Source organism: Anomaloglossus baeobatrachus, chromosome 3, assembly GCF_048569485.1.
Source record: "Anomaloglossus baeobatrachus isolate aAnoBae1 chromosome 3, aAnoBae1.hap1, whole genome shotgun sequence".
NCBI lineage: Eukaryota > Metazoa > Chordata > Amphibia > Anura > Aromobatidae > Anomaloglossus > Anomaloglossus baeobatrachus.
This window is the reverse complement of record NC_134355.1, coordinates 578,446,376-578,464,147: the sequence shown is the minus strand read 5'-3', so window position 1 is coordinate 578,464,147 and position 17,772 is coordinate 578,446,376. Positions and strand designations below refer to the sequence as shown.

The 17,772-nt window shown below is 49.2% G+C and overlaps 1 protein-coding gene across 3 annotated transcripts in view; it reads left to right on the top strand.

Annotated features, from left to right (window-relative positions):
• LOC142296887 (galactose-3-O-sulfotransferase 2-like) overlaps positions 1–17,772 on the top strand; it is a 53,521-nt gene that overhangs the window by 15,945 nt on the left and 19,804 nt on the right. For all 3 annotated transcript variants that reach the window (XM_075340980.1, XM_075340982.1, XM_075340981.1), the window contains one exon: positions 6,296–6,403. In XM_075340980.1, the coding sequence (XP_075197095.1) occupies positions 6,296–6,403 (108 nt within the window). The remainder of the gene's footprint in view (positions 1–6,295; positions 6,404–17,772) is intronic.

Below are 17,772 nucleotides of genomic sequence, written 5' to 3'. Positions count from 1 at the left end.
CAAAAATTCACAGGCTCGGCAAGGCATACAGCCCATGCGACCTGCATAGCCAACACGACTTCTGCTCAGAGTCAAAGTTGTGGTCCAGGATTCAGTTGTTGACGTGCTTCCAGTACTTTGTCTCTGGCCAGGAAGACGCAACGTAACCTCGTCATCAGTAGCATCCTCCTCCACCTCCTCTGCGGACCTCATCGACTGGCTGACTTTGGTTTGACAGTAAGTGTGGTCTCCAACCTCATCAATAACCCTGTGTGTTTTCATTCCCCTCGTCCTGAGTCCTCCGAGACAACCTCTTCCTGCCCTGACCGAATAGTAAAGTTGTCATTCCAATCAGGTATCTGTGCTCCTCATCATGTTCCCCATTGTCTCCACCAGGAGGATTTACTTTTTGGAAATGAGGGTGTAGATTAGGCTCAGCACCTTCTTCATCGGGGCCTGGATCCCACTCACAAAGCTTCTGGCCATCTGCGCAGATCATTAACCCTGTCTCATGGAACTCGCTACCTCAACACGTCAGATTATCTGCTACACCCGCAAGCTTCAAACTGAATCTGAAAACTCATCTGTTCAGAAATGACTATAACCTTCAATGACACCACCACCATACATACTTGACGCTCAACCTAAACCACTCCTACTGTCTCCTCCCAAAAATCCTTTAGAATGTAATCCCGCAAGGGCAGGGCCCTCTTCCCTCTGTACCAGTCTGTCTATAGTTACTTGTATATGTATTCTGTATGTAACCCCCTTCTCATGTACAGCACCATGGAATCAATGGTGCTCTATAAATCAATAATAATAGAAATAATAATAACTTTCTTGTCTGTACTCATTGCAGCTTTGGAGCAGACCTCTGATTCCCAGGCTATAGTGCGACTGAACAGCTATGCAAACTCAACCATCTCTGTTACCCCATACTCAGCAGGGCTGGTGGAAACTTGAGAGCTGTTAGGAAGCAAGTGCGATTGGATTGACACCACAGAGGAATGGAGTATTTGGGATCTTGAAATTTGGTTGGAGGAGAGGCCACTTTATGGAGCACTTCAGATCCATTGAACCAGCTGCTGTTTTGGCCTCATCTACATTTGTTAGCGATGGTCGTGTCCATGAAAAAAGGGATCATATCAGATTATCCATGGGAAGAAGTACACCTGTTCTTTTGGATGGTATTTGTTGTTACAAAACGGTGACGCCTTAAACGCAAGCAGCCTGCTGCGGTTTCAGTTGCGCCCAGGCATCAGCTGCCATTTAGGCCTGTGCCTTGGGTTGTCCAGCTGGCTGATTTCTCCTCCACGTCTAAGTGTGGAGAGGCAGCTAGTGCGCATGCGTGTGCCGATTTACCCCAGCCGCAGCCTAACTCCAGTGTTTCGCCTAGTGAGTATGCTCAGCCTGACTGTGCCATTCCTGAGGCTAAGTCTTCATTTCGGGCTACAGCGCATGCTCCCACACTTAGTGCGAAAAGCCTCTTTGCACAGGTACTTGCACTCCGTGCCGGGTCTAAGTCCTGTGTTGTGCCTAGACACCATGCTAAAGCTGATAGTCTTTTTTCAGAGACTGTATTTCATGCAACTGACCATGGTCAGGCACTTACTGCATCAGAAACTAGGTCCGGTAATGAACTCTTTGGCCCTGCCCCTGATGTGGGGGGCCCATTTAGACCACAGAGCATCAGGTGTCCTGACGATGTGGCCAGGCCACTCCCAAATGGCTTGCAGAGGCCCGCCCCTATGACTTGTCACCTCATTATTGATGGTCAGACGATGACTGGTGAGGTGTTTGGGTCATGACAGCCATGAGGTCATCATTGAAGTTGCGGTTCCAAATAGGACGCTAGTTATGCCACTCATGACGTATCACTCTGCTTTTGTCTCCAGGAGGTGCATTGTGGTCCACCCTGGTTTGGGGCGGACCCAGGTTATAAAAGGGACTGGAGACAACAAGGAGGTGCGCAGTCTTCTATTATGCTCCGAAAGAGCACACCTCCATGTGTTGAACCCATTGCGGCTTTAGGCCAGAGGTAGGCAGGGATAGGGCGTCGATGCAGGCCGCCACCACAGTTGGTAACGCAGAACGGTTAAGACCAGCTCCTGTCCTACAAGTCCTGCTTGTGCAGCCCAGTGGCATTAACAGGCCTGCTGCTGTTGATGCGCCTGCTGTCCACAGGTGTGGCCCCAATGCACACGGTCAGCGTACTGAATGGCCCCTGTGATGTTAACAGGGAGTTCCTGGGCTGGGTGGGCATGTGGACCCTGTGACGCTAACAGGGCTCCCAGTCTCAAGATCCGAGTGGCGTCTAACTTGGTTCAGGCTACTATTAGTTTCATAGCCACACAGCTCTGTATCCTCCACCTAACCTTCCAGTTGCCAACCTCTCCTTTTCCATCTGGGAGCACGGTGGACACTGACTGCTGATGGGGATATATACCTTTCTCTTTCTTTTCTTATTAATTTTCGTTATATAGCGGTAACATAGTATATACCACCTTATCCAAATCTGCCAGTCCCACCGTAACAGATGGTGTTTCTTCATCAAACCCACGGACCAAAACTTTTTTCCCCTTTCCAACACACCTGTTCCCCTTTCCACCAGCATCTGTCCTTTTTCAACTCATTTTGTATATGACCAAAAGTGCAACTCTGCAGGGACACCGTACTCAATGCCATCTCAGCACAGCAGCCAGCCCTCGGTCCCTCAGATGTGGACAAGTAAATGCCCATTTCCTCCTATCCATGACAAAGCGTTGAGATTCACTCTGTGCAGCACTGGTGTTTAGTGGAAAAGCAGATCTAAGATTGCGTACCACCTTCTGAAGATACTCCTGTACATGTGCGTCCCTTTCTATGGCAGGAATTATTTCGCCAAATTTTGTCTTGTACCGGGGATCTAACAGTGTGGCAACCCAGTAGTTAGCATTACTTCGAATTCGTACAATCCGAGGGTCATGTTGTAGGTAGTGCAGCAAGAAGACGCTCATGTGTCTTGTGCATCCAGGAGGACCAAGTCCTTGGTGTGTTGGTGGCAGAGAGGTGAGAATCGTGCCTCCTTCCTCTGCCCTCTCCCCCCAACCTCGCACAACCGAAATGTGAGCAAGCTCTCACTCATCTGCTGAGTCTTCCATGCCCATCGCAAGTTCGTCCTCCATTTCTTCATGGCTCCTGCACCTTCCTCAACAATTTTTGCTGATACTATGCGCCCTTGTTAATCCCTATCCCCCACCATAACTGCTGCCTAGGTGCCGCTTACCATATGGACCTTGTAGATCTTATTATCCCGTCTGCATATGACTCCTCCAGTACTTCCTCACCTTCCTCTTGGACCAATACCTGACTCCGAATAATGCTTACAGTGTGCTCCATCATGTAGATGACCAGAATTGTCACGCTGAGAATGGCATTGCCAGTGCTAAACATCTTCGTCGACATTTGTAAACTGTGTAGAAAGGTGCATAGGTCCTTGATCTGACACCACTCCAGCAGCGTGATCTGCACCACCTCTGGATCAAGTTAGCCCAGGGTATACGTCATACCGTATTTCAGCAGGGCTCTGCGGTGCTGCCACACACGCTGCAACATGTGCAGATTCCAATTCCTGCGTGTCGGAACATCGCATTTCCGGCGTTTAACTGCCAGACCCTAAGACTTCCGGAGCGATGAAAGTTGTTGAGCTGCTGGGTGCGAAGGATGAAAGTGAGCACATAGCAGTGTGCCCGCTGCACAAGGCCATGTAGGCCGGGATGGTATTTTAAAAATTGCTGGAGAATCAGATTCAACACGTGAGCCATACAAGGCCCGTGTGTCACATTGCCCTGAAGAAGGGCCGCAGACTGGTTTGCATCATTGTCGCACCCGACCTTCCCTGACTGCTGGTTGAGTGGAGACAACCATTGGTGAAACTCGGTCTCACTCTCCAGAGCTAACCGTCCACAATTCCTCAGCAGTGTCTCACATTTCCCCTACATTTCAAAGTAAACATTTGACCGCCTGATGGCCTTGAGCTCTGCTGCCAGCATAGTAAGGAGGTGTGTGGGATTCCTTGGGCGCAGTTACAAGGAAGGGTGGCCTGACCACACAGGGTTTGGGCCGAGGTGGAGGACCCACACGAGGTTGAGGAGGCAGAAGCAGTGGAGGAACTTGTACATACAGAGGAAGGATTGACACACAAGTCGTGGGGACGGCAAGACTTGTACAGCAAACCCTTCTCCATCTCTCACCATAGTTACCTAGTGCCCAGTCAGCAACATGTAACTCCCCTGTCCATGCTTACTGGTCCAAGTATCTGTGTTCAAATGCACCCTGTCACACACAGAGTTTCTCAAGGAATCGGTGAGGTTGTGTGCGACCTACTGTGGTAGCGCGGGCACGCCTTTCTTTTAGAAGGAGTGACGACTGGCCATCGGCTCTTGGGGCACTGCAATGGGCATAAGGTCTCGAAAATCCTCGGTCTCAAAAGGGTGTAAAGGCAGCCTTTCTGTTGCCAACAAGTTGCAGATGATGAAACTCAACTTCTTAGGCATGTCATGCCCTTCGAAAATCATGTAAAACACAGCGAGGGGACTCCAACCACAGTCTCCCTCGTTGCCACTAATTGGGCCACACACACCCCACTTGACTGGCATCAGTTGACCCCCCTTTTGAAAAAGAAAAAGATGCTTTGCATGAAGCACTCTCAAAAATACGCGTGCCTTTCCCGTCCCCTGGCTGACCCAGGGGAAGTAAAGTCCTCTGAGAGCCATGACTTGTTCATCTTGGTTCTTTCAGAAACACAGCGAGGGGACTCCAACCACAGTCTCCCTCGTTGCCACTAATTGGGCCACACACACCCCACTTGACTGGCATAAGTTGACCCCCCTTTTGAAAAAGAAAAAGATGCTTTGCATGAAGCACTCTCAAAAATACGCGTGCCTTTCCCGTCCCCTGGCTGACCCAGGGGAAGAAAAGTCCTCTGAGAGCCATGTCCACATTGTCAGTGGACAGACGCGTGTGCTTATCTGCCAGCAGACCCCCAGCAGAACTGAAGACAGGTTCTGAGAGAACGCTGGCTGCAGGACACGACAAGATCCCCAAGGCGTACGTGGCAAGCTCAGGCAATTTATCCAGATTGGAAGCCTAAAATGAGCAGGGCTCAAGTTGCACAGTAATGGCATCGATGTTTCCTTGCATATACTCATATATCTGTGTGTCCTCCTCTTTTTTCTTGTCCAGCTCTTTTGTTTTCGCATGAGTATATGTCCTTGTCACTTTCCCATGTGTTTGTGTTGTGTTGTGAGTTGTTTGTCACCTTTTGGACACCTTTGAGGGTGTTTTCTAGGTGTTTTTATGTGTTTGTGATTGCCTGCCATTGTTTCCTATGCAGTTCGAGTTCGGTTCGTCGAACGTTCGACGAGCCGAACTCGAACGGGACCTCCGTTCGGCGAACCGACCTCGAGCCGAACCGCGACCGGTTCGCTCATCTCTAGTACTGCGTGTACTGAGGATCTGTGCAACATGAGAGCGATATAGTGACATTATTGTACCTACTTATACCTGCCTGAATGGTGGTGCAGGAAGCTGACAGCTCTGCATTACACCTTTGTGTTCAGCGGTATTTGCATTCCCAGGATGCAGATATTCTTGAAATCCAGGAGCTGGACAGGGAGATTGTTGTGCTGCTTGGCACCAAGCTCCCCAACTAATGTGTGGAACGTCATTGTTTCCAGCCCTTTGATGTTCCCACTTGGAGTTCAGACAGGAACAGCCAAAGGACTGGATGTGGAAGTGTGCTACTGTTTGCCCAGATCCAGTGTAAAGGCCCCTTTACACACTGCAACATCGCTAGCGATATCGCTGTAACGTCACCGGTTTTGTGACGTAATAGCGACCTCCCAGCGACATTGCAGTGTGTGACCCGCATCAGCAACCTGGCCCCCGCTGTGAGGTCGCTATTCGCTACAAGTCGTTCAGGATCATTCTTTGGTCCTTTGTTTCCCGCTGCGAAGCATGTATCGGTGTGTTTGACACCGTTACAACGACATCGTTAGCGACCCAGTCCATAGGCGTGCTAGCGTTCCCTTTCCAGCGAGGTCGTTCTGCAGGACCATATCTCTGCTGCGTCGTTGGCCAGATCTGCCTGTTTGACAGCTCACCAGCGACTGTTAGAGACTTTCCAGCGATCCCGGCCAGGTCGATATCGCTGGTGGCATTGCTAGAAAGTCTCAGTGTATAAAGGGGCCTTAAAGAATATAAAGTAAATTGTATAGAGTGCATTGTTATAAATGTGTGATGAAATTGGCTTAATTCATTTTGGTTTGTCTTTCAGGTGTGTACGCAGCAGCATTAAGAGCTTGAAAATCTCTGCATATTTTGCTCTAATTACAATAGTGTTGGTTTGGGCCTTAAAAGTAATGAAAACATACGAGACAGAAAGGTGAGAGACAAGTGTCTAACATTAAGATAAACATTTATCACAAAGATAAGAGAATCATTCATTCATAATATTTGCTATTTTTGATGAAAAGGGTTTAGGGTTACAACACACAAAGATTGGAGGCATTGGATTAGCAACCACTATTGATGAAAAAAAATTCAAGTAACAGAAAGCCAAAACATTAATATGATGCTTGAGTTTTAGTTTTTGACCATATTGTTAGATCATAGCACAAAAACTACTCCTGAATGACATCAAAGACAATAATATAAAGGGGTTTATGGGTAAAGATTTTATTGAAAAATGCTACACAGTGAGAATGCTTTAAAAGATGAACAAAAATGAAATTGAATGAATGAACAAAAAAAATCATATTAACATAACACAATTGGTGTGACTGTCTTTTGCCTTCAAAACAGCATCCATTCTTCTAGGTACACTTGCAGACAGATTTTATAGAAACTTGACAAAGACATTTTTCTAAACAACTTGGAGAACTGACCACAGATCATGGGTGGATGCAAACTTGCCCAATCCATCGTCATGTAATCCCAGATTCGTGTCTTGTGGGGACCATATAAACACTTTTAGGACTCCTTGTTCTTCTTTGCACTGCAGATACAGTCTTATGAAAAAGTTTGGGCACCCCTATTAATGTTACCTTTTTTCTTTATAACAATTTGGGTTTTTGCAACAGCTATTTCAGTTTCATATATCTAATAACTGATGGACTGAGTAATATTTCTGGATTGAAATGAGGTTTATTGTACTAACAGAAAATGTGCAATCCGCATTTAAACAAAATTTGACTGGTGCAAAAGTATGGGCACCTCAACATAAAAGTGACATTAATATTTTGTAGATCCTTCTTTTGCATAAAATAACAGCCTCTAGTCGCTTCCTGTAGCTTTTAATGAGTTCCTGGATCCTGGATGAAGGTATATTTGACCATTCCTGTTTACAAAACAATTCCAGTTCAGTTAAGTTTGATGGTCGCCGAGCATGGACAGCATGCTTCAAATCATCCCACAGATTTTCAATTATATTTAGGTCTGGGGACTGGGATGGCCATTCCAGAACATTGTAATTGTTCCTCTGCATGAATGCCTGAGTAGATTTGGAGCAGTGTTTTGGATCATTGTCTTGCTGAAATATCCATCCCCTGCGTAACTTCAACTTCGTCACTGATTCTTGCACATTATTGTCAAGAATCTGCTGATACTGAGTTGAATCCATGCGACCCTCAACTTTAACAAGATTCCCGGTGCCGGCATTGGCCACATAGCCCGAAAGCATGATGGAACCTCCACCAAATTTTACTGTGGGTAGCAAGTGCTTTTCTTGGAATGCCGTGTTTCTTTGCCTCCATGCATATGGACCAAACATCTCAATCTTTGTTTCATCAGTCCACAGGACCTTCTTCCAAAATGTAACTGGTTTGTCCAAATGTGCTTTTGCATACCTCAGGCGACTCTGTTTGTGGCGTACTTGCAGAAACGGCTTCTTTCGCATCACTCTCCCATACAGCTTTTCCTTGTGCAACGTGCGCTGTATTGTTGATCGATGCACATTGATACCATCTGCAGCAAGGTGATGCTGCAGGCCTTTGAAGGTGGTCTGTGGATTGTCCTTGACTGTTCTCACCATTCTTCTTCTCTGCCTTTCTGATATTTTTCTTGGATGCCACTTCTGGGCTTAACAAGAACTGTACCTGTGTTCTTCCATTTCCTTACTATGTTCCTCACAGTGGAAACTGACAGTTTAAATCTCTGAGACAACTTTTTGTATCCTTCCCCTGAACAACTATGTTGAATAATATTTGTTTTCAGATCATTTGAGAGTTGTTTTGAGGAGCCCATGATGCCACTCTTCATAGGAGATTCAAATAGGAGAACAACTTGCAAGTGGCCACCTTAAATACTGTCACGCTCCCCGGGTCCTTGGCTTCCCTCCCCGGGTCCTCAGCCCCGCTCCCCGGCTCACCTGCCACGCTCCCCGCTCTCCAGCCTCCGGTCCCCGTCCTTCCCAGGCCCCCTGGTCCCCGATCGCGGCGCCCGACGGCTTCCCAGGCCCTGGCCGGCTCCCCTGCGTCCTCTTCTCAGCCTCCTTCCCTGGCTTCTGGCACCCGGGCTGCGCGCATGCGCATTAGGGCGCGCGCGCGGTCACTGACCCTTTCTTAAAGGGCCAGCGTCCATTAACAGGTAATGAGGCTAATCAGGTACAGGGTATAAAGGGGTGTATAGTCCAAGGGGGCGGGGCCTGATCTTCGTGTTCCCTAAGCTAGGAGTCAGGTCTCCTGGTGTTTCAGTGCGTGTACTCACCTATCTCTCTTTGTAGAGCCGTGCTTGCTTCGCCATCCAGTCTGCCGTATCCTGAACCCCGAACGCTGTCCTTCTGCCATCCTGACAGTCCGCACCATCTCGGATCCCTGCGGTGACCCGTCATCTTGCTCCCAAGGTTCCGAACCCCGCCTGACATCATCTCGGCTTCCGAACCTGAGCTGCGTCACCCGGACTACCACCCGTAACTCCGTGGTCCCAGGGACTTCTCCGCTATTCCCGTGTGCAAGGACTGTTCTGCTGTTTCTAGTGTTCCAGCTGCCGGACTCTTTCCTACCATCTAGGAGTTCGGTCCAGTGGATCCACCTCCTGGGCCTGCCCGCACACCTGGCCGTGACAGTAAGATCAGGCCATGGATCCCGCTGCAGCACTAGCGGCCTTGCAAGAGGAACTCCAACGCCAGCGTGAAGTCCAGACCCACATGCTGAACTTCATGACTTCCGTGGACACCCGCCTGACCACGCTACAAGCGGCAGTCACGTCTACAACATCCCAAGCCGCCACTAGTCAAGCCACGTCCCCCGCTCCCGTGGCCGCTTCTTCGGATGCTTCCAGACTGCGTTTGGCCTCACCACCCCGGTACGCCGGAGATCCCAAGACCTGCAGGGGGTTTATAAACCAATGCTCCCTCCACTTCACGCAGCTGCCACATCTGTTTGCCTCCGACCAAGCCAAGGTCGCCTTCATCATGTCTCACCTGGAGGGCGAGGCACTGGCGTGGATGAACCCGTTGTGGGAGAAGGAGGACCCTATGACCAAGGATCTCCAAGAGTTCCTGCAGGCCTTCCGCAGCACCTTTGACGAGCCGGGACGCGCCTCTGCGTCTGCTTCATCCCTCCTCCGCTTACGTCAAGGAACACTGACGGTGGGCCAATACGCCATCCGTTTCCGCACGTTGGCTTCTGAACTCGGGTGGAATAATGAGGCCCTAACAGCCGCCTTCTGGGAAGGACTCTCGAGTCGCATCAAAGATGAGTTGGCGGGTCGTGACGTGCCCTCCACCCTAGATGCCCTGATTGCCCTAGCAACTCAAGTGGACATTCGTTTTCAGGAGCGCTCCAAAGAGCTGTCTCGGGAGAGACGTCCGGTACGGCATTCCCCTCCTCCACAGAAGTCCTCCGTATCGCAGTCATCAACAGCTGGGATTCCCGTCCAAGAGCCCATGCAGATCGACCGAGTACGGCAATCTGAACAACGTCGAGCAGAGCGGCTCGCCAAGGGCCTCTGCTTTTACTGCGGAGAGGACACTCACCTCCTACGCTCCTGTCCGGAAAGGCCGGGAAACTCCAAAGCCTAGGGTTGGTAGGAGAGGCCACCCTAGGTGCTGGGACTCTCTCAGACCCGGTTATGTGGACTGTGCAAGTGTCAACGGGAGAGACGCGCTTCACGGCTGAGGCATACCTCGACTCTGGAGCAGCAGGCAATTTCATCCAGCAGGCCACGGTGGACAAGTACCAGCTGCCTGTTACTCTACTCGAGAAGCCCCTAGTGATTGCCTCTGTGGATGGGAGACCCCTCTCTGATACCATCTCCTGGGTCACCAGACCGGTCGAACTGCGTATCGGTGCCCTGCACACCGAGAACATCACTCTCTACGTCCTTCCACACATGTCCCATCAAATCCTGCTGGGACTTCCCTGGTTGCGGACACACGAACCATCAGTCAGCTGGGGTACTGGCGAAATCACCCGATGGAGTTCTGCTTGTCATGAGAAGTGTCTGAAGCCCATACAACCTATCCGACGACCTCCGGTTCCAGAGAACCTACCGGAACTGCCCTCGGCCTATTGGTCCTTCGCAGACGTTTTTGACAAGAAGGAGTCTGAGGTACTTCCGCCACACCGTCCCTACGATTGTGCCATCGACCTGCTCCCAGGAACAACACCACCTCGAGGACGGATATATCCGTTGTCTCCGGCCGAAACCAGGGCCATGTCTACCTACATCACAGAGAGCCTGGCAAAAGGATTCATCCGGAGATCCTCCTCTCCTGCGGGAGCAGGCTTCTTCTTCGTGAAGAAGAAAGAGGGTGACCTACGCCCATGCATCGACTACCGGGGTCTGAATCAGATCACCGTCAAAAACAAGTACCCTCTGCCGCTCATCCCCGAATTGTTCGACCGGCTCAGGGGAGCCCGTGTGTTCACCAAGCTGGATCTTCGGGGTGCCTACAACCTAGTTCGTATCCGCTCTGGGGACGAATGGAAGACCGCGTTTAATACTCGCGATGGGCACTATGAATACTGCGTGATGCCCTTCGGCCTGTGTAACGCACCAGCTGTCTTCCAAGAATTGGTGAACGACATATTCCGGGACATCCTCTACGTCTGTGTCGTAGTTTATCTGGATGACATCCTTATCTTCTCTCCGGACCTCCAGACCCATAGAGAGAACGTACAGCTGGTTCTGCAAAGACTGAGGGAGAATCGTCTTTACGCCAAATATGAGAAATGCGTCTTTGAGCAGTCTTCTCTCCCTTTCCTGGGATACATCATATCGGGCACTGGACTGCAGATGGATTTAAAGAAGGTCTCCTCCATACTCAACTGGCCTCCTCCTTCTGGACTGAAGGCAATCCAACGGTTCCTGGGATTCGCCAACTACTACCGCCAGTTTATCCCTCACTTCTCTGCCCTGACTGCTCCTCTCTCCGCTTTGACCAAAAAGGAGGCTAATCCAAAGGACTGGTCACCTGCAGCCGACGCCGCGTTTTGCTCCCTGAAGCGAGCATTTGCCTCCGCTCCTGTACTCCATCGTCCGGAGTTAAACCGCCAGTTCACCTTGGAAGTGGATGCCTCCTCCTCGGGAGCTGGAGCAGTGCTCATGCAGAAATCCTCCTCCGGCAAGATGGTGACTTGCGGTTTCTTCTCCAAGAGCTTCTCAGCGCCGGAACGTAATTACACCATCGGTGACCGAGAACTATTGGCGGTCAAACTGGCTCTGGAGGAGTGGCGCTACCTCCTGGAAGGAGCAGTGTACCCCGTGATTATCTACACGGACCACAAGAACCTGGAATACCTGCGGTCCGCTCAGCGACTGAACCCACGGCAAGCCAGGTGGTCCTTATTCTTTGCCAGGTTTGACTTCCAGCTCCATTTCAGACCCGCGGACAAGAATGTACGCGCTGATGCCTTGTCTAGGTCTTTCGTGCCCATGGAGCAGGAGGAAGAGACTACCCAACCTATCATCCCTCCTAGCAAGATTATTCCGGTGGCCCCTGTCACTCTGGCCCAGATACCGCCCGGAAAGACCTACGTCTCTGAAACTGACAGGCAAAAAGTGTTACACTGGGGTCATGCCTCCAAAACAGCCGGTCATGCAGGCCAGAAGAGAACATGGGGTGCGATTGTACGCCATTACTGGTGGCCATCCCTTCGCACGGACGTCGCTGCTTATGTCTCTGCCTGCTCCTCTTGTGCCAGGAACAAGACGCCCAAACACCTGCCCTATGGCCGTCTTCTGCCTCTGCCTATACCCTCAGTTCCGTGGCAACACATAGCGATGGATTTTATTACGGACTTGCCATTATCCTCCGGACACACAGTCATATGGGTCGTGGTGGACCGGTTCTCCAAAATGGCTCACTTCGTCCCTATGGCCGGACTGCCCTCTGCTCAGGAACTCGCGGAAGCCTATATACATCACATCTTCCGCTTGCATGGCTTTCCATCCCACATCGTGTCCGACAGAGGAACTCAGTTCACCTCCCGCTTCTGGAGGGCGCTCTGCAAGCATCTGGGAGTAACTCTGGACTTTTCTTCCGCATACCATCCTCAGTCTAATGGCCAAGTGGAGAGGGTCAATCAAATCTTGACATCCTTCTTACGTCACTATGTCAACGCCCATCACGACGACTGGTCCACGCTTCTGCCTTGGGCTGAATTCTCACATAACCACCATATCAGTGAGTCGTCCTCCAAATCTCCCTTCCATGTCGTTTACGGACTACAGCCCTCCGTTCCATTGCCTATATCCCCTTCTTCGGATGTCCCTGCGGCTGATACTGTAGCCCGTGACTTCGCTACCATTTGGGACTCTGTCAAGGCGTCCCTTGGACGCGCTTCCCAGCGGATGAAGAAACACGCTGACAAGAGGCGTCTGGACCCTCCGTGTTTCTCTCCTGGTGACCTGGTCTGGCTTGCTTCCCAGTACATCCGATTGAAGATACCTTCCTACAAGCTGGGTCCTCGCTACATCGGGCCGTTTAAGGTCCTCAGCAAGATCAATCAGGTCTCCTACAAGCTACAGCTCCCGGCCACGATGAGGATTCCCAACTCTTTCCACGTCTCCCTGCTCAAGCCGGTCGTCCTTGGTCCCTTCTCCGCTGCTGCCTGTCCGGCTCCTCCACCTATTGCCGATGACGACATCTATGCGGTAAGGGATATCGTGGCCATGAAGACCGTACGAGGTCGACAGTTCTTCCTGGTGGACTGGGAAGGGTATGGTCCTGAGGATAGGTCCTGGGAGCCCAGGGAGAACGTGGGCACTCCTCTGATCCGTGCCTTCATGTCCCGGTTGCGGGGAGGGGGGCGTGGGGGGGGGGGGTACTGTCACGCTCCCCGGGTCCTTGGCTTCCCTCCCCGGGTCCTCAGCCCCGCTCCCCGGCTCACCTGCCACGCTCCCCGCTCTCCAGCCTCCGGTCCCCGTCCTTCCCAGGCCCCCTGGTCCCCGATCGCGGCGCCCGACGGCTTCCCAGGCCCTGGCCGGCTCCCCTGCGTCCTCTTCTCAGCCTCCTTCCCTGGCTTCTGGCACCCGGGCTGCGCGCATGCGCATTAGGGCGCGCGCGCGGTCACTGACCCTTTCTTAAAGGGCCAGCGTCCATTAACAGGTAATGAGGCTAATCAGGTACAGGGTATAAAGGGGTGTATAGTCCAAGGGGGCGGGGCCTGATCTTCGTGTTCCCTAAGCTAGGAGTCAGGTCTCCTGGTGTTTCAGTGCGTGTACTCACCTATCTCTCTTTGTAGAGCCGTGCTTGCTTCGCCATCCAGTCTGCCGTATCCTGAACCCCGAACGCTGTCCTTCTGCCATCCTGACAGTCCGCACCATCTCGGATCCCTGCGGTGACCCGTCATCTTGCTCCCAAGGTTCCGGACCCCGCCTGACATCATCTCGGCTTCCGAACCTGAGCTGCGTCACCCGGACTACCACCCGTAACTCCGTGGTCCCAGGGACTTCTCCGCTATTCCCGTGTGCAAGGACTGTTCTGCTGTTTCTAGTGTTCCAGCTGCCGGACTCTTTCCTACCATCTAGGAGTTCGGTCCAGTGGATCCACCTCCTGGGCCTGCCCGCACACCTGGCCGTGACAAATACCTTTTCTCATGATTGGATACACCTGCCTATGAAGTTCAAAGTACAATGAGATTACAAAACCAATTTAGTGGTTTAGTAAGTCAGTAAAAAGTAGTTAGGAGTGTTCAAAACAAGAAATTGATAAGGGTGCCCATAGTTTTGCACCGGTCAAATTTTGTTTAAATGCGGATTGCACATTTTCTGTTAGTACAATAAACCTCATTTCAATCCAGAAATATTACTCAGTCCATCAGTCATTAGATATATGAAACTGAAATAGCTGTTGCAAAAACCCAAATTGTTATAAAGAAAAAAGGTTAACATTAATAGAGGTGCCCAAACTTTTTCATATGACTGTAGTTCTTACTTATGTTTTCTGTATAGTTTGGGTCATTGTCCTGCTGCAAACTAAGATTGGACCCAATTAGACCCCTAGTAATGGTATTATCTGATTGATAAGTATTTATTTTTCAACATTGAGGACATTAATCTTGACCAACTTCCCATCTCCACTTGCTGAAATGCAGCCCCAAACTTGCAGGACCCTCCACCATGGATCACTGTTGCCTGTACTAATGTTTTATTGTACCAATCTCCAACCCTTTGTTGTTCAAGCATCTGTCTGTTATAGCCAAGTATTTCAAATAATGATTCCTCACTTAAGAGTACCAACTGCTATTCTGCATAAGAATGCCTACGCTTTCGCTCATTGTTGATGTTCTTGCCCTTGTATCCATGTTGAATGCGGCGGTGAAATAAGTATTGAACACCTCAATAATATTATAAGCAAATATATTCGTTAAGATGCTATTGACATGAATTTCTCACCAGATGTCGAAAACATCACATCCAATCCACAAAGGCAGAAAATCAAACCATGGGTGTCCACAAATTAAACTTTGTGTAATAATGAGAAATGACAAAGGGAAAAGTATTGAACACATGAAGAAAGAGAGGTGCAAAAAGCCATGGAAAGTAATGACACCAGCTGAAATCTGTCACCCCACATGGGTGACAAGCGCTTTCAGTCCAACCAAGGGCAGATGTGCAACGAATAAACACCTAAACAACACAACAGACAATGGGGGAACACTGGGGGCACGATAACATTGGTGGACCCTAACGCTAGGGAGGAAAAATTGTCACCTCCTGCATTAGCCTGCTACTGTCATCGGGACACCTAATCAGTCCCTGTACAGGTTCTTTTAATCTGTCGCCGAGCAGGAATATCTAAACACCCTGCGACCACCCTACTGAACCCCTGCATAAGGAACTGGCTGGTGGCGTACGCTAGACTAACCACTGTAATAATAAAACACCATGGGAAAAGACAAACTGGGAAAAACAAGGAGAACTCCAACTTGAACTCCATGATTGTTCAAAGTGAACAAAACTGCTGACAAAACCGTAATAACTTTCAACAAAATTGTAAAAGCAAGAATGAAAATACATAATATTCTGTTCAAATGCTCTGGTGTTTGGTACTCGAATCAAGCAAATTGGACTGCTCGGGTGCACGTCTCAAGTAACAAGTAAAATGGAAGTAAAAGGGAGACTCAAGCATTTTTAAAGCAGACACTCCTAGGAAATCTGGGGGGCACTAAAATCCCTGAAATTGATGGAAAATGAACAACATGAAGATGCCTGGACACAAATCTGACTTCCAGGTCGCTGCTGGTAACAATGTTGTCAGAGTACGCCACTCTTAGAGACTGACAGTAAAACATACCAAACTGAAGATAAATGGATTTTCTAAGAACAATTTTCAGGAAAATTCTTAAAGTGGTTGTCCTGTCTAAAGTGATAAGTCGTAAAGAATTTGGTATGCACTCAGTCTTGGGGCGAGTTACCGGTGAAGGGATTATGCACAACCCACAATTTGTATCAAGATGCTACCTTTATTTCATGCAGAAAGAAAGTTTTAATCAAGCAGTGCATAACAGGTGCCAGAATATCAGTAGTGGATGTGACAGAAGGATGTTTCGACCAAATTATGGTTTTGATCACAGTGTTGCTGAAAAAACCTTTTGTCCATCAATATCATCCCTCAATGCCTAAGATCTACTTCACTAGCCATAAAAATTGGCCACTACTCACTAGAGCATACCCCGGGATCGAGGCATTTAAGGCCCCCCCATTAATGTGCTCAAAGCACCCTCGCAACATCAAGGACCAATTAATAAGGGATGATATAAGGTAACTATCTAAACAATTCAATCATTTTTTGGAAACCGAAGAACAGGCACTTTTTCACATTTAGGTTGTGCTGTATGTTCGAATGTCATCAAAGGTAGCACGTTCAATCCGATAAAACTTCCCTAATTAGAGGTTTCTTTACATGTGAATCCAATTTTGTTGTTTTCATTATTAAATGTCCTTGTGGCCTGCTCTATATAGGTGAAACAACACAACATATATGAGACTGGATTGTGAGCCACAAATCTGCTATACACTATAAAGCGGGCTTTACACGAGACGACTGATCGTGCAATTCATCGTCGGGGTCACGGTTTTCGTGATGCACATCCGGCATCGTACAAGACAGCGTCTTGTGTGACACCTCCTAGCGACGCAGTATCGCTCACAAATCGTGAGTTGTGTGCTCGTCGCTAGGTTTCTTAAAATTGTTTAATTAAATTAGCAGCGGTTGTTAATCGTTTCAGTGGCATCACGCCTTGCTCCGTGTGACACCACGGGAACGATGAACAGTAGCTTTACCTGCCTCCCGCAGCACCCGACTGCTTAATGGAAGGAAGAAGGTGGGCGGGATGTTTACATCCCGCTCATCTCCGCCCCTCCATTTCTATTGGACGGCTGCCATGTGACGTCGCTGTGACGCCGAACGTCCCTCCCACTCCAGGAAGTGGATGTTCGTCGCCCATAGCGAGGTCGTCCGGAAGGTAAGTGCGTGTGACAGGGGTTAAACGAGTTTGTGCGCCACGGGCAACTAATTGCCCGTGACGCAAAAACGACGGGGGCGGGTATGATCGATCGTGCTATCGCACAATCGGTCATATTGTGTAAAGCAGGCTTTATAAAACATGGCTACCATTACTCCACCATTTCCATCAGGTAAAACACTCTGTAGTACAATTACGATTCCATGTAATAAAGCAGGTCCATAGACTCAGGAGAGGAGGTAATCATATTGATCTTTTTAAAAAATGCAAAACATTTTGCATTCACAAATTACAGATATTGACACCAGGTGGAAAATAGTGACAAAGACGAGATATATAGATAAAATATCAAATATTTGTTAGAATTTATGTTAAAACCATATCATGCAAAAATGTAAAATCACAACCTTGATGTCCTGAAATAGCAGCAGAAAAGAAAAGTGACAATACAAATCAGACCATGTATACCACTATAGATGATCAGTATAGCTAGCAATAGAGTGCATGTAGTAGTGCAAAGCATTGCAGAGGATGTACTATATGGAGTGATAACTCTTAAATAAAGTGTATCAGTGCAAAAACATCCAAAGTATAATCAAGAATGTGGTTGAAAATTGGTTACATAGATACCTTAGTGAATGGTCAGATGTGGCTGCTTGCCGCTAACCCCGACGTGAGTTTCATCCATTATAAACTTCCTCAGGGGGCGCTGGCCTGCCTGCCGCTAAACCCGAAGCATGTTTTGTCCATTAGAAACTTCCTTAGGAGGCTCTGGTACCACATTGCTACCACATTGTTGGTTATACTTTGGATGTTTTTGCATTAGCACACTTTATTTAGG